At 43.0% G+C, this 26669-nt stretch overlaps 1 protein-coding gene across 3 annotated transcripts in view; it reads left to right on the forward strand.

Annotated features, from left to right (window-relative positions):
• The window catches only part of MME (membrane metalloendopeptidase), an 84020-nt gene extending 63227 nt beyond the window's left edge, over positions 1-20793 (forward strand). For all 3 annotated transcript variants that reach the window (XM_083504108.1, XM_083504106.1, XM_083504107.1), the window contains exons 16-23: positions 92-195; positions 1444-1502; positions 6455-6574; positions 8137-8270; positions 10957-11022; positions 14495-14590; positions 16076-16152; positions 18742-20793. In XM_083504108.1, the coding sequence (XP_083360234.1) occupies positions 92-195; positions 1444-1502; positions 6455-6574; positions 8137-8270; positions 10957-11022; positions 14495-14590; positions 16076-16152; positions 18742-18841 (756 nt within the window). In that variant the 3' untranslated portion in view covers positions 18842-20793. The remainder of the gene's footprint in view (positions 1-91; positions 196-1443; positions 1503-6454; positions 6575-8136; positions 8271-10956; positions 11023-14494; positions 14591-16075; positions 16153-18741) is intronic.
• The last annotated feature ends 5876 nt before the right edge of the window (positions 20794-26669 follow it).

The following is a 26669-nucleotide window of genomic DNA, read 5'->3' on the forward strand; positions in this document are numbered from 1 at the left end:
GGAAGAATACTACTCGAGCAACAATGCTCCTCTAGTTTTTCCCTACCCTCCAGCAAATAACACGAGCATTTCTCTCTCTCTTTCCTGTAAGCTGCACTACAAAGAAGAAGAATATTTTGAGAACATTATTCAGAACTTAAACTTTAGCCAGAAGGAAAGGCTGAAGAAGCTTAGAGAAAAAGTGGACAAGGAAGAGTACGTATTTAAATGGTTTACACTGTGAATGCAGTGCTTAAAAAATAATAATAATCTGGTTCTGGCTATTTGCAAAAGTGGCACCTGTTAGTAGCCAGAAGGGTTCATCTTAACTTCATGTTAAAGGAGATATCTTTGCCTTTGCACCAGGTCTCATGATTTTAAAACAAAGTTGGGGAATCTTGAATTCTATTCCTAGTGTGACAGCAATCAGGAATTGAAATACTATACCTCGTAATTTCTTTGTGTGCACTGTTCTTACTGGAATGGAGAACTCTTGCAGGGAGGGCAATGCACACATATTCTCAGGATCAATTCCCCTAAACTGTCCCCCATTGAGCTTAACAGCGCTTCAGTGGTATGACAGCACCAATGTGACCTGTGATTAATGCTAACTCAGGTTCCCACTAAACCAGAGCTCCTTGCAAAGGTCCAGTAGGAATAAAACTGAATCCATGTGCTAGGGAGCAGCATCTATCATGATCTATGGGCATTCGTTAGGGAGCCTCCATGGGTGCAGTGCCTTCAGTCATGCTGCCCACCCATTTGCCCAGCTGAGCTGACAGGCAAACAAGCATACCAGGGAACTGAATGCTGAATCAGGCTTTCGGTCTTCTATCAGTATGGTATAGTGTATTCCTCCATGGCACCCATTCATTTCAATGAGACTTGAAATTCATGAGAATATGCCAGTGGGATTTTGCCTCCTGTGACACATTGCATCAGTGCATCCAGCTGTTAACCAGAAGGTTGGTGGTTCGAGCCCACCCAGGACACCTGCATTGTAGGAGGTTGGACTAGATGACCCTCAAGATCCCTTCCAACTCAGTTTTCTCCTCTTGCTGATGCCATCCAGTGCCGGATTTACATATAAGCTAAACAAGCTATAGCTTAGGGCCCCACTCTCTTGGGGCCTCTCAAAAAAATTAAAAAAACAAACCTGAATGTACATTTCCAAAATATAAGATAAAAAACAAATAAAATAAAACCTACATACAGCAACAGTGTTTTGTGTTGCGTAGGCTCCTATTTGTTATGTGCAAATGGCTTTAGATACCTATGAGGTTCATAAATTACCATATAGCATATATTCAACACAAAAAAACGGTGACAATTTGTTGTTGACAAAGGACAGCTGGACATATAAAGGGCCCCATTACCTTCAGGAGCTTAGGGCCTCATCAAACCTAAATGCGGCCCTGATGCCATCCATCATCAACATTTCCATGTCTCTTCAATTTTTCATAGGTGGATAAGTGGCGCAGCTGTCGTCAATGCCTTTTATTCAGCAAGCAGGAATCAAATTGGTAAGCTGAGTCTCTCTTAGAAACAGTTTCTGGCCATGTGGTGAGAAACGGGTTATTTCTTGTCCCCTGTCTCAGCTCAGATCAGGTCAGAAAGTGGACTTTTTCACTTGTTCATCTCTCTGGTTGTTTCAACATGGTAGTTTATTCTGCTTTCCCAATGTTTCCCTAACTTTTGATTTCTGCACTCTGTTTGAGCTCTCACACAATGTAAAAGCCGCTTCCAGAAATATAGCAGAGTATAGCACAAATTTAGTATCCATTTCTGTGTTATATGCTTCTGGGGGGAAATATCTTCGCCGCCCCCCAAATAACATGTGAATGAGCTCTAAACTCATGCTATAATCTGCTATGTTTACAGAAGCGGGCTTTACAATATGTGAAAGCTCAAATATAATACAGAAATTAACAGTTAGGGAACGACCAGGGAAATGCAATAAATTGCTGTAGGAACATACAGATTTATGCTGTACTGTAGTGTACAATAACATCAGGGACTCCAGCTCCCATCAGCTCCAGCCGGCAAGTCCAGTGGTCTGGGATGATGGAAACTGTAGTCCAACCACATCTAGAGGACGTTGCTACACCATGCCATACTATAATTTTGGTGTTGTGTGTCCTTGACCTGCAGCAGGCAGTCTTGTTATCCAAAATGCTGTCCTACTATAGACGTTCAAAAACATGTTCTGGTTCGTAATTTCCTTGGTTTCTTTCTGGTCCTATTGACATTGGCCAGATGCTTTAAAGATGAGCTGCTTTAGCAAAGGAAGCATCTTTTTCATTCTTGCTTCCTTTGGAAAATATGAGAGTATCGACTTGACACACTCAACAAAGCACAAATCAAGTTGGAGGGGGATAATTTCAAAGCATTTTACTGGAGCGTGTGCTTTTGCTGAATTAATCTATTGCTTATTTATTTTGTATTCATTATACTGATGCAGTCACTACCGCCAACTCTCTGGAAGAATGGGGGAAGCCTGCAGCCTGATTCAGTGCTGGACTAAACTTGCCTTTCCGTTTTATTTGCCTCATTCTTCCATTGAAAAAAAGGGGGGGATTTCTGTTCATTTCTCTGGATAAGGGAAAATTCCAAGTGTGGGAGGCTGGCTTACTTACTTACAAACAAGATGACAGGGGTGGGGTTCCCCCTCCCCGATGCTTGGAAAGAAAGCATCAAAGTTCTCTGTCCCTCTGCAATATGTTTTCTCCACAGACCACTAGTATTAAAAGTAATATTTTAGCATAGCCCTCTATACCTGAAGTGCCTGTGAACCCAGAAGTCAGCCATGTATTTATTATTTACTGCTCAGTTTTATTTGTGAGATATAACTTTACTTTGTTTTAATATTGCATTTAGTTTTTATCTAGTTTTGAGGGAATTTTATTGAATGTCATTGTTGCTTTTTTATTTTTATCTAAAACACTTAGATGTTATTATTATATTATACAATATAAAATTAGGATAGACAGTCTGACAGACGGGCAGACAGACAGACAGACAGACAGACAGACAGACATAGAAGAAAAGCATGAGTTGTGACCCTGCAGTCCTTGGCCAGTAAAAGCGAAATTCTTTAATGAATTTTTCTGGTTTTAAGCTAAGCATTCAGCCAGATTGCAAGTCTTGCATGTTGAATTTTCATAGCAGGGGTGTAAAAAGAATGATGTCAGTTTTTGTGCAAGATGACCTTGCCAGCAGTAATGCTGAAATGAAAGTGATGGTTTGCAACTATTCTGGGACCATATTTTCACACTTTATTAACACGACAGAAAGTGGAATTTACCCTGAACAAGGACATCTGAGTTCACTGTGATGGACTTCTTCATTTTCTTTGGCAATTACTCGTAGCCGAGTAAGTTTGTCTTCCATGAACAAAGTTTTAACAGTAAGTCTGTAAGTGACTGTGGAGGCCAATTCTGGATCCACACGTCCTTCCACAGTGGGGATATAGGTTTCCGGGTGGGAGTTGATTATGGTGAGAGTTTGCCAAACACACCTTCATCTGAGTACGTTTCTCTCTTTCTCCTTTTTGTCCTGAGTTGAGTGTCTTCAAGTCTATGATACGTTTGGTAAAGGCTGTTCTCCAGCTGGAATGCTTGCAGGCCAGTGATTCCCAATTTTTGTAGACTTGCCTTGAGAGAGTCTTTAAACCTCTTTTGTTGACCATCAGCATTACACTTTCCATTTTTAAGTTCAGAATAGAGTAGTTGCTTTGGAAGGCATCCAAACAACATCTCCAACAAAATCCTACACTGATTCTTCCATGCACCAAATCTAGCTGCATTGGAGTCACTGAAAATACTTATGAATGGAGACAGAATCAAGAAAGTAAAAGAGTCTAGACTAGGGATGGGGCAGAAATTCAGTTCAGTTCCCACTGAAAGGTGAATCTACCTAATTTGCACTTCCTGAAACCAGCAAACCAAAATGAAGCCTTCCTTTAAAATTCACAGTTCTCAGAATTTTGCAATACAGTTCTGCAGGAATAACTGGGACAGGAAGTCCTCTTATACTCCTTCCTGTCCTGAAGGACTCAATGGACATTATGGGTGGACAGACTCTGTCTAGGTCGGACCTGAAGGTACTTCTCCTCGGAAGCTGCCAGCTGCAATTCCGGGGCTGACCATATGAAGGAGCTGACCACAGATCCCGACAGCTCCTGACGCTTCTTCACACACCAGTTTTAGGCCTCTGGTGTCATAGGCCTAGAGCTGTTTTCTTTCTGAAGAAGAACAAGCAGAATATCTTGCTTGAAATCATGGCTAAGTGAGGACAACTTTGACACAGCTGTGGGAAATTCACCCTAGTCACAGTTGGTGTGAAATCTGATGGACATTGAGGAAGAGAGCTTGGCCCTGTTGGAATAAACTGAAATAGGTTGGAATATACTTTAGGTCAAAATGAAGCTGCAAAACTTTAGGCAGCCATGAAGGGTTCTAGTGCAGCACAGCAAAATGTTGTGCTGTGCAGAAGCAAGACAGAACGAAGCAGCAATGGAATGCTTACTCATCCATTAACAAAAAGAGTTAGTTCCACCGTGCCCACATTCAGTGCATAAACATATTATGGCAACAGTCTCTGTGGACATACTCAAGTTACAAGAATTTAGGAAATTTGGATTCTATTCCTGGCAGTCTTTAAATGGGCAGCCGGGGAAAGAATTGCAATTCCCTCTTCACAGCTATATGGCTCGTGGATATGGGCAAATGTTTTACTAGTTAGGAAGGGGGAGCCTCGTAGGAATAATTCTCATCTCTCTGGCATTGCTTGAGATTGCTCAAGTTTTGCAAATGTTATAAGCAAGCATTGGTTTGCTATGAAGTAGCTTAGAATAAACATCTCATCCATTAGAGTTGCATTTCTCTAACAGAGTTAATAGCAGAACGTTTTGACACTTTCAAGGGCTGCAATGCAAAGTGAAGCAGTTCATAAAATTGCAAAGGAAACACAATAAGCCTATGTGTAGGGAATGGTGTGTTTATTTTTGTGTGTACTTTTACCCTAAACCAATGTGTGGTGGAGGTAGTATGGGATTTAACCTCAAGTCAATATACCATAATTTTATTCCCTGAGGCAATGGTCACCTTCTGTTTTTCCTTGGTAAGCTGAGTTGCACTTGCCAATCACAGTCTACAATTTGTAAAGACCGTGGGAAATGAAATGCCTCCATGGTGTATTGTCACAAATTGGAATCAGCTCCCTTTCCTATCTAAACAACCAACGATGGCAATACCCTGATTTTTGGAGGGCCACAAGACAACAGATGGTTAGCGTGACCTTAGCAAAGGGTTGGACAAGCCAACAGTTGCTGGCTGCAATATCTGGACCAGTTCCTCTGAGAGTTGGGTGATTACGGAAGAAACACAATAGGTCCTGTTAATCAGATCCTGGAATTTCAGCTTGAAGCATCGGAGGAAAACTTATGCGAGCTATGGGACAGGAGAACTGCAATTTTGGAAAGCAGGATAGTTGGAAACAAAATACAAAACAAAAGAGTAGGCAATAGGCTGAGAAGTGGGGTTGGAATCTGGGAAGCGGAGGAAACTGAAAGGAAGGGGAGGGATGGAAAACTCATGTTGTTGAGGTGAAACAGAGGGAAAACCACATCCATGGCTTATGGACAGGAGAGCCATTGTGCTCTAGGCAAGAAAGGAGTCGGTGGGCTTTAGAAACTCATGTGCCCTGAACCTGCAGACCCAGAAAATGGCAACTGTTTCAGCATCATGCTGACTTAGGGTAGAAGGGCACATCCATAAATAATATCACCATGTGGTCAGTGCAGATCATGCAGGTAAAGGATAGTATTGGACTTCATCAACTAGCATGGCCAAAGACAGGGATAATGGGAACTGTAGTCCAGTAACATCGGGGGGGGGGCACAAATTCCCCAGCCCTGCCCTGGTATGTCTCTCTCATTTTCATAGGAAAGACTTAGGGAGGTATGCAGCTACCATGTCCCATCAGAGCAAGGATTTCCTATGGTGCAGTGGGGTGTTCCCACTCTCTTCTCCACGCATGTGTCCCACGTGCTTCCCAAATGTACTCCAGAGGTCCAGAGAGTTGAGTTGGGGAACTCCTAGAGCAGGTTTAAGAGGCAGGTGAGGAGAGGAGAGGGACAGAAAAATCCTTGCACTAATTGTGACATTCAATTACATCCTCGCACCATTGGCCCTACCTGCAGGGGTCACATAATTCACAGCTGTCCCCCTCCAGCCTTGGATGGCATCATGCTGTTGGATCCTGTACAGTTGAGCATGCATTTGAAGGTCACCTGGTGATCAAAGAGCAAGACAAATCAGGTGGAAGGGGAAGGAGAGGTAGTTTGAATTAATCAGCCACACCGTTGGCTAAAATTTCCAGGGTGTTTATTTAATTGAGCTTGTGTTTTTGCAAATAGTTTGAGCTGGTGCAAAAGATTAACTTGTCATCTATGGCGTTATATCTCTTTCTGCAGTCTTTCCTGCTGGCATTTTGCAACCACCTTTCTTCAGTGCAGCTCAGCCTAAATCCTTGAATTATGGTGGCATTGGCATGGTCATTGGGCATGAAATCACTCATGGCTTTGACGATAATGGTAAGAAAGAGAACTCATGTTTCACCATTGGTATTACTTTTCCCGATCTGTATGGTGCATGGAGAGAGACAATCCTGATTTAATTTAATCAAGCCCTGTTTCTTGTGTGTGGCAGTGTGCTTTGCACCAGAAAAAAATATCTCTATTATTCGTTTCCCAGGGGCTAAGGGTGGCTTTACATATTACCAGAAGCACCAATTATTATTATCTCGTAAACAGCAAGGCCCTCTCTCCTGTGCTTCTTGGCATTTCTTGCATTACATGATACTACCCATAAAACAGGGATGGGAACCAGTGGTCCCTATATGTTGTTGAACTCCAATTCCCATCAGCCGCAGACAGCATGGCCAATGACCAGGGATGAGGGAAGTTGTGATCTAGCAACCTCTAGAGGGCCACAGCCTCCCCACCCTTACCATAAAGCAAGAACCAAATATTTATGCCAGCAACGTAACATTTCCTCATTCACAACCAGCACCTTATTAACAAAGCAGCTGAATGAAACATCAGTCACGCCATGATGCCAAATATTCCTCTCCCCCCCCCCCTGCACCTTTCTAAGAGGGATGATCTTGTGGTCCTGGCCAGCCACTGAACCGATTCCAAAGGAACGGTGAATGTGCAAATGGCAGCTTCCTGCCAACCGCTGGATGAGCACATCATTGTCTGCATTGGGAAACATGCTTGATGAATGTTAAGGTTCCTGAATCAAGCACAGCACCTGGCTGGAATCAGATTAATCCATCAGAAAAGTCAAAGACCTTCATATTTTGTCTGATGTCACCAGACATTATGATATAAAGGTAAAGGGACCCCTGACCATTAGGTCCAGTCGTGACCGACTCTGGGGTTGCGGTGCTCACCTCGCTTTATTGGCCGAGGGAGCCGGCGTACAGCTTCCAGGTCATGTGGCCAGCATGACTAAGCCACTTCTGCTGAACCAGAGCAGCACACGGAAACACTGTTTACCTTCCCGCCATTTATCTACTTGCACTTTGATGTGCTTTCGAACTGCTAGGCTGGCAGGAGCAGGGACCGAGCAACAGGAGCTCACCCCATCGCAGGGATTCAAACCGCCGACCTTCTGATTGGCAAGTCCTAGCCTCTGTGGTTTAACCCACAGCGCTACCCGCATCCCTCACATTATGATATTACATTATACAAAAAGGATTGGCGATGGTGCTGAAAATAAGTGGTGCTTGAGTCAAGCACTGCACATTCTACTGATGTTGGCTTGGAAGTGTGTGCTCATAGTGCAAACTCTTGTTGCTAGGCAGAAGAATATCACTCAGTAGCAGATCCCCATATCTGACAATGGCCATGCATGCTGGGGCTGTTGGTATTGGAGTTCCAAAACATCTGGAGGGCAAAAGGTTCCTCAACCTGGTGTGTACGATCCTAAATTCAGTCCTTGGGACTTTAGCTTGAGGTCATGGAGAGCCTTTCTGAGTAGGAAATATTGTTCCATGGACCAATAGTCTGCTACTGCACAAGGCAATTTTATATTTTCAGTGTCTTCAAGACTATCGTTGCAAATTTCTTATGTGTATATGTTATTTCAGGTAGAAATTTTAATGAGAATGGGGACCTTGTAGACTGGTGGAGTCAAACATCTGCAACAAATTTTAAGAAGCAGTCTGAGTGCATGGTAAACCAGTATGGAAACTTCAAATGGGATCTGGCTGGTGGACAAAATGTATGTCCCTTCTTTCTTATTGAAATGCTTACATTTGAATGAACATTCTTTTATTTTATTAGATGAAACATATCCCACATGGTAATGGAGGGAGATGTTGAGAGACTGAATAGCTTCAAAAGGAAACTTAACCATGTGAACAAACCTGCTGGAGGCCAAATTTAGTTTCTATTACTATTTGTATATTTATTTCATTTATGAATTCCTCCCAATGAGGCATCTCAAAGCAATTTACAATATAATGGCATATATAAAACAGTTATGTAAAGGCAATTGCATATAAAAACAATTAGCAATTATAAGTCTAATACCAGGTTAAAACAACAGGTCAGGTCAGGTCCAGGACAGATCCCAATTGAGATAAACATTTTTGAAGTCTTGTTGAAAGAGGAACATCTTTAGCAGGTGCCAAAAGCCAATAGAGAAGGCAGCTGTCTGTTATGCAATGGAAATTCCAAATGACAGGTACCAGCACACTCAATGTCCAATTCCAACATCCTGCTGATTGGACATCCTGATAGGATGGTACCTGCATAGGATGGTACCCTAACCCTAACCCTAACCCTAACCCTAACCCTAACCCTAACCCTAACCCTTTCCTGCAAAAAACATTCCTTGTTTGGGGTGAAACAATTTTTTTAGGTATCCTGGTCCCAAGCTCTGTAGGGGTTTGCAAACCAGTGCCAGTACCTTGAACCTAGCCCAGTAGCTAATTGGCAGCCGGTGCAATTCATTCAGTAGTGGCATGTTGTGACAGTAGTTGAGCCACCACACTTTGCACTTCCATAGAAGAAAGACATATGCATAGGTGCAAATAACCCCTTACATTTAGATGATTTGTATTCCTAGAGGTGCCTTTGCCAAGGTTCACAGATAAAGCTGAAGAAAAAATGCTGTGGTTCAGATATATCATTAAATCATGGTCTAGTGTTATGTCTGTGAGCTTTTGGTTGCACATTAAGCCCTCCCATCTCATCTTCCTGTAAAGCCAGGATAAAGAGATTGGCAGCATCCACTGGGCAAACCTCTCTAGGTTATTCCATCACTGAGAAGTATAGAAGTATAGGGTGACCACTAGGAAGACGATATTCTCAGTGATGGAATAACCCAGAGAGGAGATCAAGGCACTTGGAGCAGGATCTCTCTAGAGGATAGGTTTCAAATAGGTATATGCAGGAGAAGGCAATCTCACAAGTAACCTGTTGTTGTTTAGTCATTTAGTCGTGTCAGACTCCTCGTGACCCCATGGACCAGAGCATGCCAGGCACTTCTGTCTTTCACTGCCTCCCGCAGTTTGGTCAAACTCATGTTGGTAGTTTCGAGAACACTATCCAACCATCTCGTCCTCTGTCGTCCCCTTCTCCTTGTGTCCTCCATCTGTCCCAACATCAGGGTCTTTTCCAGGGAGTCTTCTCTTCTCATGAGGTGGCCAAAGTATTGGAGCCTCAGCTTCAGGATCTCTCCTTCCAGTGAGCACTCAGGGCTGATTTCCTTCAGAATGGATAGGTCTGATCTTCTTGCAGTCCATGGGACTCTCAAGAGTCTCCTCCAGCACCATAATTCAAAAGCATCAATTCTTTGGCGATCAGCCTTCTTTATGGTCCAGCTCTCACTTCCATACATCGCTACTAGGACAAGTAACCTAATCTCAAGCAATTAAGGCTTTTAAAAGTTAAAGCCAGCAGTTTAAATTGTACCAAGAAATGAACCGGGGAGCATCAGGTTTGATATAGTTGAAACACCCAGTCCCAGTCAATATATTCCTGGCCCTATTCTGGACCAGTTTCAGTTCCTAGATTATTTTAAGGCCAACACACACAGCAATAGTCTGAACAGTAGGTTTCCAGAAAGTGTGGCCTGCTCATTTCTATCCAGTTATGGTGGTTCCTGGTGTATCAGCCAAAGCGAGTTAATTTAGAACAGGAAGCAAAAGCTTTCAATCTCCTCCTCATGGCCTCTCTGAAGGGAGGGAGGAGAGGGGAATGTGCACGAGTCAAAGGCTCACTGATAAAGCTCAGGCTAACTGCTGCTTGGACACGTAGCACTAAACAATGGTTCAGTGTTGCATTCAAAGAAAGCCAATTTGTGGCTAATGGGACGTGTGGATCCAGAATTGGCCTTCACAGTCACTTACAGACTCACTGTTAAGACTGTGTTCATGGAAGAGAATCTTATTCAGCTCCAAGTGAACGCCAAAGAAGAAGACTACTCAAAATAGAAAACGACAACGACAATCAGTAATTCAGAAAATCCTGTTTTGCTGAGGCTGGGGGTGATTGGAGGAAGTGGTAGCAGATCTCCCATGAAACCAAGACTCTTCCATAAAGGTCATGTCATGTAAAGTCTCAGTGAGGAGGGTCACATCAAGGTAAAAGACGGGTTCAGGATAAAGTAGCTGGACTTGGCAAGATGCGACCAGATACAGTCAGGCCTTAATAGCACCATGGAGAGCTCCCACTGAGCTCTGCTGGTTGTAGCTCTCCCCCTGTTGACAGTCATAGCCCTCTGGATGTTGCCTTGTAGACTTCATATTCTACATTTCACATCTAGATGGTTGGGAATAATCCATTTTCTGACCTTCAAGCCATGACTCATTGTTCTTCCAAGAATTTCATTCCGCACTCAGGCAAAAAGAAAAAGGGGAAAAAAGTAAGTAGCATTTTCATTTCTTCCTTTTTCTCTTCAGCTCAGCGGAATCAATACCCTTGGTGAAAACATTGCCGATAATGGTGGCATCAGACAAGCATACAGGGTAAGAAATGCCCATTTTCTCTTACTTCATATGATTGTTAGTTGGTGCAGATTTGTTAAAATGTTGGGTTGTTTGGGGTTTAAAATTATTATTTTTTTAAAAAAAATATTTATGTGCCACACAAGCTGCTTTGTTAAACCCCTGAAGTTTAGTTACCTGGTCTTCAGGGCCTAATCTGTACTCATAAGAACATAAGGACTGGATCATCTTGTCCAGCATCTTGTTTTCACAGTGGCCAACCAGATGCCTATAGGAAACCCTCAAGCAGCACTTCAGTACAACTGAACTCTCCTTTCTTATGTATGTTTCTTCCCTTCAAGACTACAACCCTCATTTCCCGCTTCATCTCCAGTCTCCCTCTCCTCTCCCTGTCCTTCATTCTCCCTCTTCAATAGGAATACTTTAGAAAGAAAGTTAGGGAAAGAGAGTTAGCCACTCTGTGATCCTCAAATCAAAGGTAGTATCCAAATTTAATAAAGATCTATTCATTTATTGCATGTGCCACAATTCACCTGTTTTCCTGGGAGGAAGGTCCAGTGGCTGGACAGGAAAGGAAGGCAGGGAATGGGAACCCGTGACCCACCAGACATTGCTGGACTAAAACTCCCATAATTCCTAACCATTGGCCATGCTGGGTAGTGCTGATAGCACTTGTGAGTCCAACAATATCTGAACCAGATTCTCCATCCCTGATATAGATGTTCCAGCAACTGGGGTGAGGAAAAGGTAGATTTGGATCTACAGGTGGACCTCTGGGTGATCTGCAGTAGATCAACAAGTGTTTTTGACCACCAGTTGATTAACAATAGCAACAACAAAATGACTCCTCCTTTGCCCTAAAAAACTCCACTGTTGAACACAAGAAAACTTGAGGTGATGACCCACAGTAGAGTTTTGTGTTGAGGAACAGTGAGTTCTGTTGAGTTCTGGTACTAAAACAAAAGATGCCACCAGGTTCCTGGCCTCACAGTTCTTTAATTCTAAGTGTGTAGGTTTGTGCTTTTGCATCAAGCTCTGGTTCAAGGTTCCGGGAGAAAGGAAGTAGCTCCTGCAAGCCTTCAGTCTGCCTAGCCCTGATTCAAAGCAAGGGTGAGCAGCACAGTGACGAGGTGGCTTGTTACAATACTGAAAATCCTAGATGTTTAAAAAAAATGTATAGTTGGTTGCATTTTTAAATTTGCAAATGCAACATAAATCATGAAGGGAGAAAGGGGGGCAGAAGCCAAATGAGTTATGCTCCTCTTTCCCCATTGCCTCAGAATTTCCACATCCATTTATTGGCAACTCATTCATACCATGCCTCACACTTTCTGTCCTTCTAAGCTACAATTATGCTTCTTTTGTGGGATTTGGAACACCATAAAACAAAATCACCAAACGTAATTTTGATGAGTCAAATCAATAGGGTCCCCACCAAAGCTCTATACTAAGAACTTTCCAACTTTCCACAGTTGTCCAAAAATGAGGACTATAAGAGCCAACTTCTTCTTCCTCCTCTTCTTCTTCTTCTTCCTCCTCCTCCTCCTCCTCCTCCTCCTCCTTATCATCATCATCATCATCATCATCATTATCACTATGCTTGTGGAAGTTGCTTTTAGGCTTTGCTACTTCAATTCCAATTCCATGCAGACTTGCTGAGACCCTTCAGAGCAGACTTCCTCAACCTCGGCTCTCCAGATGTTTTGAGACTATAATTCCCATCATCCCTGACCACTGGTCCTGCTAGCTAGGGATCATGGGAGTTGTAGGCCAAAAATATCTGGAGGGTCGAGGTTGAGGAAGCCTGATCCAGAGTATCTAAATCTAAAAAGCAAAATTGTGTGGGTTTCTCAGGAAGAAATGAGTTATGACATTTCCATAAACTAAACTACATGCACACAACACAGATTTGACATGAACAAGAAACAGGGTGGTATTCAGCTAAGTTTTATTTAGAGTAGACCCCCTTAGCATGAATGGACCTAACTTAGTTGTGTGTCTTGGGAAGAATGTTTCTTAATGAGGTGGGAAGCTTGGACTTTCACTGTGGCATTAAGCAAGAATTGGGCAAATGTTGTGGTAGGTGAATAAATAGTGCTAAAAAATAAGGGAAGCCAATTCTGTCTGTGAAATACAGTTCCGATGTGAATCTTTCTCAAGGGCAGCCATGGAAAAAACAGTTCCTCCCTTCTATTCTTGTTATCTTAATTAAGAGTACAGAACACACAGTAATTATTAGCCCAATGTCCAGGACAAAGTGCATTCTAGTAAGAACAACACTGTCATTGTTTGCTTGTACTGAGATTATGGCTCTTTTATCTTTCATTTACATTTTTCAGAAGTTTTCCCAAGTGCGTAGTCACAGTAAAGCAAGATGAACTATCCCAACATAAGAGACATAAAAGCCATCTTCCTTCCATGTGGTTTTTATACTAGTATAATGTGATTCCACAGCATACAGGAAACCATTTTTACTAATGGGTCCCAGTGCGTTGTGAGTCATGCGATATCTTCCGCAAGGGGAAACTGACTTGCTTTTAAATTTCTCTTTATACTGTGCTGGAGGAGTTGTGTGGCATCCACATATATTCTGAAGGTGGCACTGTGCCATCTTTATGCTCACGTTGTGATCCCTGCACTCTGAAGAAGCACCCAGCAGGGATGAAGTATCTGCTCATCAGCTGATGAACACAGCTGTTTTGGAATGGTCATATTGCTTTCTTTCTGTATGTTCTGTAACTTCCTGCTGAAATCCCATAACCTTTTCATACCATGTTGTCTCTGTCTTTGTTCTGCTTTCTTTGTGCTATAGCCCACCCCCCCACTGGCCGACAAAAATGTGGCAGCTTTGGAGAAGAATTGTAGGGCAACTAATAAAATAATAATAATAATAATAATAATAATAATAATAATAATAGTGGTAAAGGTAAAGGTAAAGGGATCCCTGACCATTAGGTCCAGTCGTGACCAACTCTGGGCTTGCGGTGCTCATCTCACTTTACTGGCTGAGGGAGCCGGCGTACAGCTTCTGGGTCATGTGGCCAGCAAGCCGCTTCTGGTGAACCAGAACAGCGCACGGAAACGCCGTTTACCTTCCCACTGGAGTGGTACCTATTTATCTACTTGCACTTGACATGCTTTCGAACTGCTAGGTTGACAGGAGCAGGGACCGAGCAACGGGAGCTCACCCCGTCACGGGGATTCGAACCGCCAACCTTCTGATTGGCAAGTCCTAGGCTCTGTGGTTTAACCCACAGCACCACCTGTGTCCCTCAAATAATAATAATAATAACCACTAATTCACTATTATTGGATCAAGAGCATGTTGGCATAATGTTCCTGGAGGTGCCCAAAGACAAGGAAATGAAGTGGCAGCAACCAGAAATCTTATGATTTCTCCTTCCCTAGTTTTGCGCTTGATTCTCATTGCAGTTTGAGCTGGTTGGATTTCACGGTGGCCATCATCTCTCTTCCCTTCCTCTTCCTTTGGCAGGCCTATGAAAAGTTTGTAGAGAAGAACGGAGAGGAGAAGCTGCTCCCCGGACTCGACTTCAACCATAAGCAGCTGTTCTTTTTGAACTTTGCACAGGTATTATACTCTGCTTGATTGAAAGCTTTGGAAATTATTTTGAGTTGCAATTTCACAGTTAAGTTGGAAACAGCAGGGCTGGCTTTTCTCCTTTTAATGTGAACTGGCAGAATTGCTAAATCGAGCAGCCTTCATGGCAGCAGGACCGAGAGGAGAGTGGCCTGTCAGATTAAGTTAATCGCAGCTAAGTGCACGGAGGCATCCAGGAGGTGAGTCTGTAAAGCGCAGTTAACGTGTGGTCATGTACTAGTGCCGAGGTGGAACCTGCTCTCTGATTTCCTGAAAGGCTCCTTCCCCGGAGCAAAATGGTTCTGTTTCTCTTCCTCATTCTGGGGGCTCTGTAGAATGTCTTTATGATTTCCATAGGTGCTCAGCTTCCCTTTCCACTGTGAGGTGGCTGAGGGTGGTGGGTGGGTGTTTTTCTTTCCCTTAAACGTTTATCCCAGTGCCTTGCAGCGTCCCTGCTTGAACTGTGTTACCTCATGACATATTCCTCTGGGCTTTAATTGAAGTGCAGGAATCTACACAGAATCGTAGAATTGTAGAGTTGGAAGGAATCCTGAGGACCATCTAGTCCAATCCCCTACAATGTAGGAATATGCAGCTGCCCCGTAAGGGAATCGAACTTGCAACCTTGGTGTTATCAGCACCGTGCTCTAACCAACTGAGCTACCCATTGCTAGATAACAGAGGCTGCCTACTGAACTCCTGAAGCTGATGCACTTGCTGGTTTTGTTTCTCTAAGCTAAATAATTCCTTTTAATTTTTTAAAAAATCTGTACTGATGTGTGTATATATATATATATATATATATTTGTTTTCGTAGATTTTCACGGGTACAGGAATGCAGGTTTTGGTGTCTTCGGGTGTCTTCCCGTGTAAGAGTTGGGGTGTCTAGGCGACGTAGTCTAGAAGCCGAAAGCACCAGCCTGAAGATGACGAGTGAGACCTCGTCGAAACGTCGCCTAGACACCCCAACTTTTACACGGGAAGACACCCGAGGACACCAAAACCTGCATATATATATATATATATATATATATTTGCTTTCGTAGATTTTCACGGGTACAGGAATGCAGGTTTTGGTGTCTTCGGGTGTCTTCCCGTGTAAGAGTTGGGGTGTCTAGGCGACGTTTCGACGAGGTCTCACTCGTCATCTTCAGGCTGGTGCTTTCGGCTTCTTGTTACTGGAACAGAGAATTTTATATATATAAAATTTCAGTACAGATATATATATGACTTCACTTTAAAAAACAATTAGAAGAAGAAGAAAAACTGCATGGGACACAGCCTTCCCACATCCCCACTACAGGAAAATACTGCTGAAGCTTATGCCACAATACGTTTTGTTAGTCTTTAAACCGTGTGGCAGGTAATGTGCTACAATTGCAACATGACCAATGTTCTGGAAATCAAAACTAAGGTGTCACTGCTTTTTTAAATAATCATTTCTGCAATATTGTGTGTGTGTGTGTTCTTTTAAAGGTATGGTGTGGGACATACAGGCCGGAATATGCTGTCAACTCTATTAAAACAGACGTCCACAGCCCAGGCCAATTCAGGTTAGTATTTTAAATCATCCATTTTCTTAAACAGTGGTTTTTTTAAAAAAAAAACATGCACATACACATACACATACACATACACACACAAAATGCACACCTTTGTCACAAAAGTCAACAGCATAGTTAAACATGTTAATCTTTAAGACTCTTTGTCGTGCAGTGCCATATTTTTCCGTGTATAAGACTAGGTTTTCCCCGTAAAAAACAATGTCAAAAATTAGGGAGTGTCTTATACTCTGGGCCATCTCCCCCCATTTTCTTAAATCTGAGTCCCCCAAAATAGGGGGCATCTTATACATGGGGGTGTCTTATAGACGGAAAAATACAGTAATTGTTAACTGCCCACAAGAGGGCTTTGGGAAGGAGATGCGAGGGCTCTGGCGGGGTCACAGAATCCTCTCCCCTCCTTCCCAAAGCCTAGTTAGCACTTTCCCACCTTTGGGAAGGAGGTGCAAAGGCTCTAGGACCCTGCCAGAACCTTGTGCCTCCTTTCCAAAGCCAGTCACCTTCTGACCCACCTTTGGGAAGGCAGCACAAGGGCGGGGGGGGGAGTGGATTTTGGCCTCGCGCATGGCACCATATTACCCAGGTCCACCACTGACACATTCCCTGCATTCTAAGATGCTTGTTTCTAGGGCAGAAGACGTGGGTTCAAATGGCTTCCACCACATGTTTTTTAATGTCTGCTTCCTGGAACAATTTGTGTTTCATCATAGTGTGGGAGAGCAGCAACTTTCAATGGTACACAACAGTACTAATAAAACCCAAACAGCAAATGTCTCTTTGGGTAGCAGTAGTACCGTTTGGAGAGCCACACAAAAATTCGGCCTTAGAAATGTGTTCATCGTACCTGAACGGGTTTAAAAAAACCCAGTTTGCAAAGTACACATTGATTACCCATCATAAGGTATCGGTTTCTCCATCCTGTTCTGAGTTCACAGGATGGTCCAGATAAATATCATTTGAGAAATGCAATGTTCTATTAAATCAAAGTGGATTAATAATGGAAAATATAAAGATATTGTGATAGATGAGTGAATGCCTTTGTGCTGCTATTATACAATTCTGAGCCTGTGCTTTTACCTACCTGGTATACTTCTCATCAGTATTCCTTTTTTTTCTTCTCGTTTTTGCAAATGCCCAGTTTATCAGTATACCCTGCATAACCAAACATTTATTGAATGCATCAACTGTTCCTGAAGCTGGCCTCAGAATGGTATTTTCATGTGGGTGTGCTCTCAAGGCTTTGTTGTTGTTTTTCCAGGAAATCTGCGACTTTCTCCCTGATGCAATTATATTCCAAAATCCTACACTCAGCTGAATTTCTCAGCTACAGTGTTTGCTTTGGATGGGGCAGTTCCCAGGACATTTGCCTGGTGTGCCTTTTATCCACTTGCATTGCTGATTCATTCTTTGAGATCATTGTATATCTTTTGTTTGGACACGGTTTAGCGTTCCGTAACAAGCACTGCATTTCATTACTGACGAGACAGCTGTAAAGATATACACTCCACTTTGGACAGCTCATTCAGCCAATAGTAACTGTTGCAACCATTGGGTAGTAATTCCTAGTGGTGAGTGGGAAGGCATCATCACTTAAGATTGTGGGATAGCAGCGTTCATTTCCTTCTTCCTTGGTAATCTATGAGAGGGAAAGAACGCACAGGTCTCCTGGCCTGCCTTTATGCTATGCGTTCCAGCTCCCAGTTCCTAGTTGCCTTTCTGCAAAGACAATGCCCCGTGCACAGTAAGAACCAGCTCTGGGGGGGAGTGGTTTTGCAATGACAGCCACATTGCAAAGAAGATGGTTGCTTTTAAAAAATGTATATTTCATGGAACTGCTGCATACCAAGTCAGACAACAGGTCCATCTAGCTCAATAGTGACTGACAATAGCTCTCCAGTTTTTCAGATTCCTCTCTCCCAGCCTAGGACCCACGTACCTACGGGACCGCCTCTCCTGGTATGTCCCGTGGAGGACCTTAAGATCCACAAATAACAACACTTTGGAGGTCCCGAGCCTCAAGGCGGTCAGATTGCTTTCAACTAGGGCCAGGGCCTTTTCAGCACTGGCCCCAACGTGGTAGAATGCTCTGTCACAAGAAACTAGGGCCCTGAGGGACTTGACATCTTTCCACAGGGCCTGCAAGATGGAGCTGTTCCACCTGGCCTTTGGTTTGGACTCAGGCTGACCCTTATGTTGCCCTCCCCTTATGGTCTTGATTTATCAGCTATTTTAAAATGAGGCTGCATTTGAAATTGCATTTTAAGCTTTATTTTAAATTGGGGGGTTTTCCCCCCATTATGTTTTTACTATTATTTTATTGGTGTTAGCTGCCCTGAGCCCAGCTCTGGCCGGGGAGGGTGGGGTATAAATAAATTATTATTATTATTATTATTATTATTATTATTATTATTATTACCTGAAGGTGCTGAGGACTGAAACTAGGATCTTCTTCACGCAGTGCTAAGATGCCATAGTCGTCTCCCTATAAACTGTATGCTTCCTGAGCAAGTAGCAGAAGTTGCTGTCCTGGGTGTAGTTATTTATGAAGCAGAACTAACATATTCTCATCTTGTTTTAAAGGGTCCTAGGAACACTGCAGAACACAGCAGAGTTTTCTGAAGCCTTTAAGTGTACCAATGCGGAATACATGGACCCCGTGAAAAAGTGCCGCGTTTGGTGATGAAGCTACATAGAGTGGACTCGAAGGAGGAGAAGCTTTCCAGAAATCAAGACTGTTTTGAGGATGGCCGGAGTGGATTTGTCACAAAAAAGGAACGATAACAGAGACATACCAAGCGATGCATTTTCTAGAAAGGGAGGAGGAGAAAACCTCGCTAAGGCAGCGACTGCCAACAATTACTCTGGCGAAACTCGGGAAATGATAAATCACTGCATTCTTAAGGGTTCTTCATTTCTTTTCCCCACAATGATCTTACCATTTTAATCCTGCTTTCCATTTAGCCTGCAGATTCTATTTCATGTTTTACCCTTTCCATTGCCACGTTTTTCTGTGAAAGTGAGTCCCACCGATTCCAGTGAAACTTGTTTCCAGGAAAGTTCCTTCAGCCTTAATGACCTGCCGTCCCGTGAAGGTGTTCCGATATTTATAAATCAGGCGAAAGAAGGGAGCACCAAGTCACACATTAGCTTGGACATGTGTCAAGTGAGTCAAAAGCCTACGATGTGGTTTCTCACACATCTCCTATTACGGCTGGCGTGCTTCAGCAAATGCTTGTGTCTCCCAATGTGGCCTTGGGAACTGCAGGGCCTGGAGGAAAAAAGAACCCTGTAAGGGACCCTAGCAATTTGCCATTTGTAAATGCTCAAAACTCAGTGACCCTTTAAAAAAAAAAGTGATTTGCATCTAGACAACACCAATGGCCCCAGCCATAGTGGCAGAAAGCTTGTCACATGTAAGGAATTTCTGTATTTACAACAAAAGACATGCACGATCAGGAGGGAACAGGTGAGCGTTCCAATACAGGTGAGATGTGGAACCATATGTGAGATGGCAGTGCTTGCCTGCAAACATCTGCTTACGGGTGCTGTTTCTTGAGAGGTTGTGGTTGGCACTGTCCTGTGCTCTGTTTTGACATCCACAATCACTGGATGAAGGCAAAGCCACCAAGTAGATCTTCTCCTTCCTCACTACTGTTTTCATCCTCACGGGAGGCAGGTAGTGGTGCAAAGCGCTTCTGACTTACATATTACATATGGCACCCTTGCCCATACAAGACATCTTCACCCCGTGGACTCGTCTCCAAGCTTTCTTCTGTTCCTTTTCATTTTCTTTTTTCTTTTTGTGTGAAGCCATCTTCATGAGAACAACCCAAAGATGAAAGTGTAATCTACTTAAGGGATTAACTGTTGACCAAATTTATTGTTTGCTGCTTTCCAGCCAAAACCTATACTGTAGATAATTTATGAAATTTTTTTAGCGTATGTTGTAATCACTGCAGTTGTAATCAAAAATTCCTTCATGTTTTTTCTAAGATTTTCCTGCTTTTTCTCAAAACTTTTGTCTTTTTTTTTCCAAAGAAGAGGATGAAAAAGTATTTGTAATAATATATATGACCATACGTTTTATATTTAATTCTGAATTATACCGGACATGAATTGTTATATATTATTACAATGGGTGCATTTTGTTAGAGTGTCGAGGTACAAACCATTCAACAGATGATTAAGTCTCAACACAGAGATCTCTACTAATAAGATATACAGACTGACTGACTGGTTTTGAGAAGAACTTCTAGAAGCCAGATCTACAAATGTTAGGACTTTCAAATGTAGCACAAATTTGCTTGTGATTCCTTTGAACCAACAGGACATTTTGCTTCAGTAATAATGGTGCATATGTAGGCATTTACATTATGTGGACCCTTACTAGTGATAAGTCTTTTAAATCTGCTACAATAGTTTTCAAATGCCCTCCTGCAGGTGGCCAAGGAACCTACTGCTTCTGGCACTGAAACACACAGATCTTTCCAAATAAATTACTACTTGATACCTCAGATGACTCGAATGGGTCCATTTCTGAGCATTTGAGGACTGCCTGTGCAAATTCTTTCTTTTCAAGTTTGTCATCTGATAAAGCATTGTGATAATTAAATTTAAGCCACGTGTCTCTTATTCCCTGTACAGTTGCAGTACATCTTTGCTTGGCATGGAAGGGTGTCTCTCTCTCTCTCTCTCTCTCTCTCTCACACACACACACACATTTGACACTACTAAGTTGGAGGAAAGTGGCTCTTGGAGCATGCCCTGTACATGGGATTACACAGTTTTCTTTGGTGGAAGAACGGTGATTTCTGAGATTTAGAAGCTGAAATTCCACATGCCATCATAAATCTCTTCAATGCGCATTGAGTGACGATTTGGAAAATTTCAGCTTCTGCTTGCAGTGAAGGTGTCTGGTGACCTGCTTCTATGGCTGCCCTTTTCTTTCATTTTCTTTTTCAGGCTCCAGTGTCATCTCATTTTGTCAAATTGGCATGTTACACCTCTCCAGCAATACTTAGTGTGGGGTGCATCCTTAGGTCTGAACTTTTCTAATCTCCAAGGAGTACCTGTGTCACCTTAGTATTGTTTTGTTTGATCCTCATGCCTGTGGACAGAAACCTTCTGAGATCAAAGGCAAAGGATCCACCTTGCAGACCAGAATAGTCACTGGGGTTAATGTGTTTCAGTAATCTGCTTTAGCATACGTTCAGTCACATCCAAAACAAGTTAAATAGCATTTATAAATGGGCAGAGGAACTTCCCACTAACAGCACCTTTGTCTGGCATGCAATGACCTTCAGTTTATTGAGTTGACACAGGGAACCAGGTGCATATCTTAAGAATGCCCACCTCCCTTCAAGTTTCAGACCAACTCCTCATGAGTAATTATATTTCAAGCCAACTCTATTTTAACACACTTGTGGCTGAATGTCTGATGATTACATTGCTATAGTAACCATCAAGTAAAACATGTCCTTGAAACTCACTGTATTGTTCCAATTCAACCTAATAAGACCTAAAAATTAATGCACAATTAAAGTGCATTATTTGTGTCTCCTTGGCACAGAAAATCCACTTTATTTTTAAAAACAACAACAACAAAAAACAACCCAGAACTTTTGTGGTTAGGAAAGTAATAGTGAAATACACTAAAAAGTGTGGAAGGAACAAATGATTAATGAGAAATCATATATATATTCCTTGATCACTAGTCTGGGCAGAATGATTGGCTTGAAGATAAATTAATCAATCAAATTAGGTTTCCCTCAGTTTCTCATTTTTCCCATCTTAAATTCAGTTCTTCACATTTCCACATCATTAAAAAAAAACCCCAGTTCTTATGAAAACTCAGCAACATTTTAGGGTGAATTTCTCCATCACATACACATTTTTGTATGCAATTCTACCCAGTAGGCACAATTATTCAAGCCATTTCCCCATATATATTGCATTTTTGTATGTTGTTTACATGAATATATGTGTTTCTATGCACACTTTATCCTAGTATATGCACTGTTGTACGCACTGCTTGCCTGGAGACCTGCACTGCAAAATTCAGAGAAGTGTGAATTTTGAAGGATGGCTCTGTTGTGGTTTGCACCCTGTATCAGGAAGCGCAAATGACATAGGTTCACATTTAAATGAGAACTGAACTAAATTCCACAGGGTGCTCATTCATTCTGCAGAAAAAGTAACAAGTGGGGTGTTTTAGGATTCTGACCTGAGCCCATTGTTGTTCCAACGTCTTTACAGTATAAATGACTTGGATGAAGGAATTGGGTGGGTGCTCATGAAATTTGCAGATGACACCAAACTGGGAGGGGTAGCTAATGCCACAGAAGACACATTCAGATTTCAAAATGACAGGCTGGAACGTGTGCAGAGGAGGACAATCAAGATGATCAAGGGTCTAGAAGCCAAGGCTTATGAGGAACGGTTGAGAGGGTTGAGTACGTTTAGCCTGGAAAAGAGGAGACAGAGATGAGACATTCTAGCTATCTTCAAATATCTAAAGGACTGTCACACACAAGATGAAGCAAGCTTGTTTTCTCCTGCTCCAATGGCTTCAAGTTACAAGAGATTCCAACCAAACTCCAGGAATAGCTTTCTGGCAGTAAGGTCCCTTCCATCTCTACAATTCTATATTTCTCCTCTCTCCCTAGACATGATGGACCTCAGAGGGAATGTTGTTCAGAGTGCCTTTGAGTACTTTGTTCACACTTTCTAAAATAGAGATCCAAAAGGTTCCTATCAGGACAAGCAACCTGCTGAGGGAAAACATGGAAGGAGCACATGAGCCTTGCTTCATGGCCTGGGCCTTTCAGCTGCTCTGTTTCAAATGACCCTCAAAGCCCAAGGTTGAGGACTTGAATGAAGAGCCAGTTCATAGACTTCAGCATGCTTATTTTCTCCACATGATCTCATACACAGAATCACAGAAGCCATTTGCAGCAACACTGGTGTGAAGCAGGTGGACCACCACACACAAACACTCAGCCAGCAGCTGCTTCTGAAATTGCCACTATATTTTCCCTAAGCCATAAAGACAGAATTGGCTGTGCAATTAAATCCACTTAGTGACATCAACACTTTTCTCCACATTGTTGGTTATCTGTGTGCAAAACAGCATGGAAAAAAATATGTATGCGTATATGAACTAGACTGGATCTAGACACATAAAAAAAGTTTCAGGAAAACTTCATAAAGGGAAATCACGTTGCCAAAAAATGAAACTCCACACCACTATCTGGTGTCACAATGTTATAACGCGTTTAAAACGCTTTTTCTTTACTAATGTAGCTGAGTCCCTAGATATAAATGCCACCAACATATGGAAACTAAAGAACCATTCTGCTCTGAAGTGCAGATGCCAGGTTTATTGGGTTTTCATGATTTGGTGAATTTTTGTGCAGATGAAAACAGTGATGCATCAAGACAGCAGGAAAAGCTGAGAAATCAACCTTGGGACTGAGGAGCTCAGACCTCAGACAAAACCTAAGGATGTAAAATGCGCTTGTAGCATCAGGCCAAGCACTCTGTTCTCACAGTAGCGGGAGGCGTGCGCTCTAGGGAGCATTTCCCACAGCCGCGGGGGGGGGGGGGGAATCTATGTGGATCACAGTTCAGCTACTGATTGATTGATTGATTGATTGATTGTGTGACTGCGGAAAAGGATAAAAGCCCCCCATCCAAACAATGACTATCATCAGTGCAGGTAAGAATTTTTTTTAATTTTAATTTTTATCACCTACAATACTGTTTTATTTATTTTATAGTACAGTACATTGATTATTGCTTTCATTTCACAAATCAGTGGTCTTGTTAGATAGTAAAATTCATGTTAAATTGCTGATTTAGGGGTTGTTTTTAAAAGTCTGGAACGGATTAATCCATTTTTCATTGCTTTCTATGGGAAAGTGTACCTTGGTTTAAGAACGCTTTGGTTTAAGAACAGATTAAGTTCGTAAACCAAGCTACCACTGTACATTGAATTACTTAACAGTCCGTGCCATGTTTAGAATTAGCTGAAGGAAAGGCTATGGCTGCAATGTTAATTTCAGTTCAGCAAATAAGCCTACCAAGAACAGCAGTTGTAGTCAAATCCAGAGTTTGTCACAGGGCAGTAGGTCCTAGAGGAGCCGCGTTGCCCCCAAAATTGGCGGGGCCAGCGCATGTTGCGTGCTGGTGAGAGTATATGCACAACACGCAACATTGCACACATCTCCTGACAGTGCGCAGGCTGGCGCAGCCTTCCGCTAAGTTACACCGGTCCCAGCAGCATCGAGAGATGCTGTTCAGGTCGGTGCGACCTCGCACCAGGCCTTGCCAGTCCCCATGGTGTCTCCCATGGTGCCGCCTTCTGCAATGGGCCCCTCAACACAGGGGCCGGGATGTCTGGGCCCCCTTCAAATAAATACTGAGGGGACTGAAGACACCTCCGCTTCCTAAAGTTGGCACACCTGGTAAGTACAAACATGGGAGACAAGTGACTGAATCCTGAGACAAGGCAATCATTGCCTCTCCAACCAATTCCCACTCCCCTTCTCCTTTTAAGCTTGCCCCCCTGCTTGCTGTTCTGGACTACACTTTAATAATAATAATAATTTATTATTTATACCCCGCCCATCTGGCTGAGTTTCCCCAGCCACTCTGGGCAGCTCCCAATCGAGTGTTAAAAACAACACAGCATTAAATACTAAAAACTTCCCTAAACAGGGCTGCCTTCAGATGTCTTTTAGAGATAGGATAGCTGCTTATTTCCTTCACATCTGAAGGGAGGATGTTCCACAGGGCAGGAGCCACTACCGAGAAGGCCCCCTGTCTGGTTCCCTGTAACCTCACTTCTCGCAATGAGGGAACTGCCAGAAGGCCCTTGGAGCTGGACCTAAGTGTCCGGGCTGAAAGATGGGGGTGGAGATGCTCCTTCAGGTATACTGGACCGAGGCCGTTTAGGGCTTAAAAGGTCACACCAACGCTTTGAATTGTGCTTGGAAACATACTGGGAGCCAATGCAGATCTCTCAGGACCGGTGTCCTCCTCACCATAGTGGGAAGGTGTGGTGTGGACTAATGGTCTGTCAGGAGATACTACAGCTTCCTTGTCTCATGATCAACAACACAGTTAAAGGGATGGGTAGCTTTGGTGCCCAAATAATGTACCCATGACTCGGGTGGGAGGAGATGAGCATTAGTATGTTGCCACAATTGGTACAGGCTATTTCTCATAATGGTCTGCATGTAGCAAATATGTCAATCGCAAACACAGTTGTTACTGAACTTGGACTGCCTTTGATTTATTCCCCTAATTTGCAATTTAGTTTGCAATTCAACATTTGTAATTGGTATTTGGCTCACGCCCTTTGGAGCAAGCAAGGTCACTGCTAATTAATGTATTTTGTAGGCCAATGCATGGCAGGCTAATTGCTAGAAGCATCTCTTATAACAACAGGAAGCGGGGAATGCAGTTTTGTGCCCCAATAGAGAGGCACGCTACAGTGTGGGATGACCCCCAGATTTTCAGTGTTCTGCACACACATTTGCAAACACTTCCAGGAAATCGCAGCTGCTTCGGCTGATCAGTTACTGTATCAGGCTACACACTCAATTCTCAGTTTTGACATTTGATTCATGCCACCAGAGCTGCCCAAACAAGCAGCCAAAAGTCACAGACCAAATATATTTACTCTGCGTCCCATTCAGGTCTATGAGACAGAGAAGGCCTAGTACTTTTCCCATGACAGGACCCGGTAATAAACACAGGGGAAACACAAACAATAGGCTGAACAAGGGACACATTTTATCAATAATAAGGGAAATGAGAAGTGCAGGAAGCTAATTTAAAACTCAACCTTGAATTAGCCAAACCCTGCCCATTCCAAGGGGCATGACAAAGTATAGCCTCAAAGCCTGGGACCCACTTTATGATGAGTAGGGAGGCCTTCTTGCCCCATGCATTCCTGGAGTCCCACAACATGTAAGCCTCATGCCCTATATTCAGGTTAAAGGCCCCACAGCCCAGAGCAGCTGGCTTCAAAGGTGCCCAAGGGTGCAGATATTTCCCTTCATTAACCTTTCCCACACCTTCCTGCCAACAACATGGCAAAGAAACCTTGCAACCAAATTCACCTATTTAACTGCATCCACCCCTAAACCTCTGTGCTCCCAGAATCAAATACAGAGTAGGCAAAGAAAGTTGCCCACCTCAGCCATTTTGAAGGCAGGCAAAAAATTCCTAGGTAAAGGGACCCCTGACCATTAGGTCCAGTCGTGACCGACTCTGGGGTTGCGGTGCACATCTCGCTTTATTGGCCGAGGGAGCCGGCGTACAGCTTCCAGGTCATGTGGCCAGCATGACTAAGCCGCTTCTGGCGAACCAGAGCAGTGCACGGAAACACCGTTTACTTTCCCGCCAGAGCGGTGCCTATTTATCTACTTGCACTTTGACCTGCTAGGTTGGCAGGAGCCAAGCAATGGGAGCTCACCCCGTCACGGGGATTCGAACAGCTG

The sequence above is a fragment of the Podarcis liolepis genome, assembly GCF_965112155.1.
Source record: "Podarcis liolepis genome assembly, chromosome: 5".
In the NCBI taxonomy this organism is placed as follows: domain Eukaryota; kingdom Metazoa; phylum Chordata; class Lepidosauria; order Squamata; family Lacertidae; genus Podarcis; species Podarcis liolepis.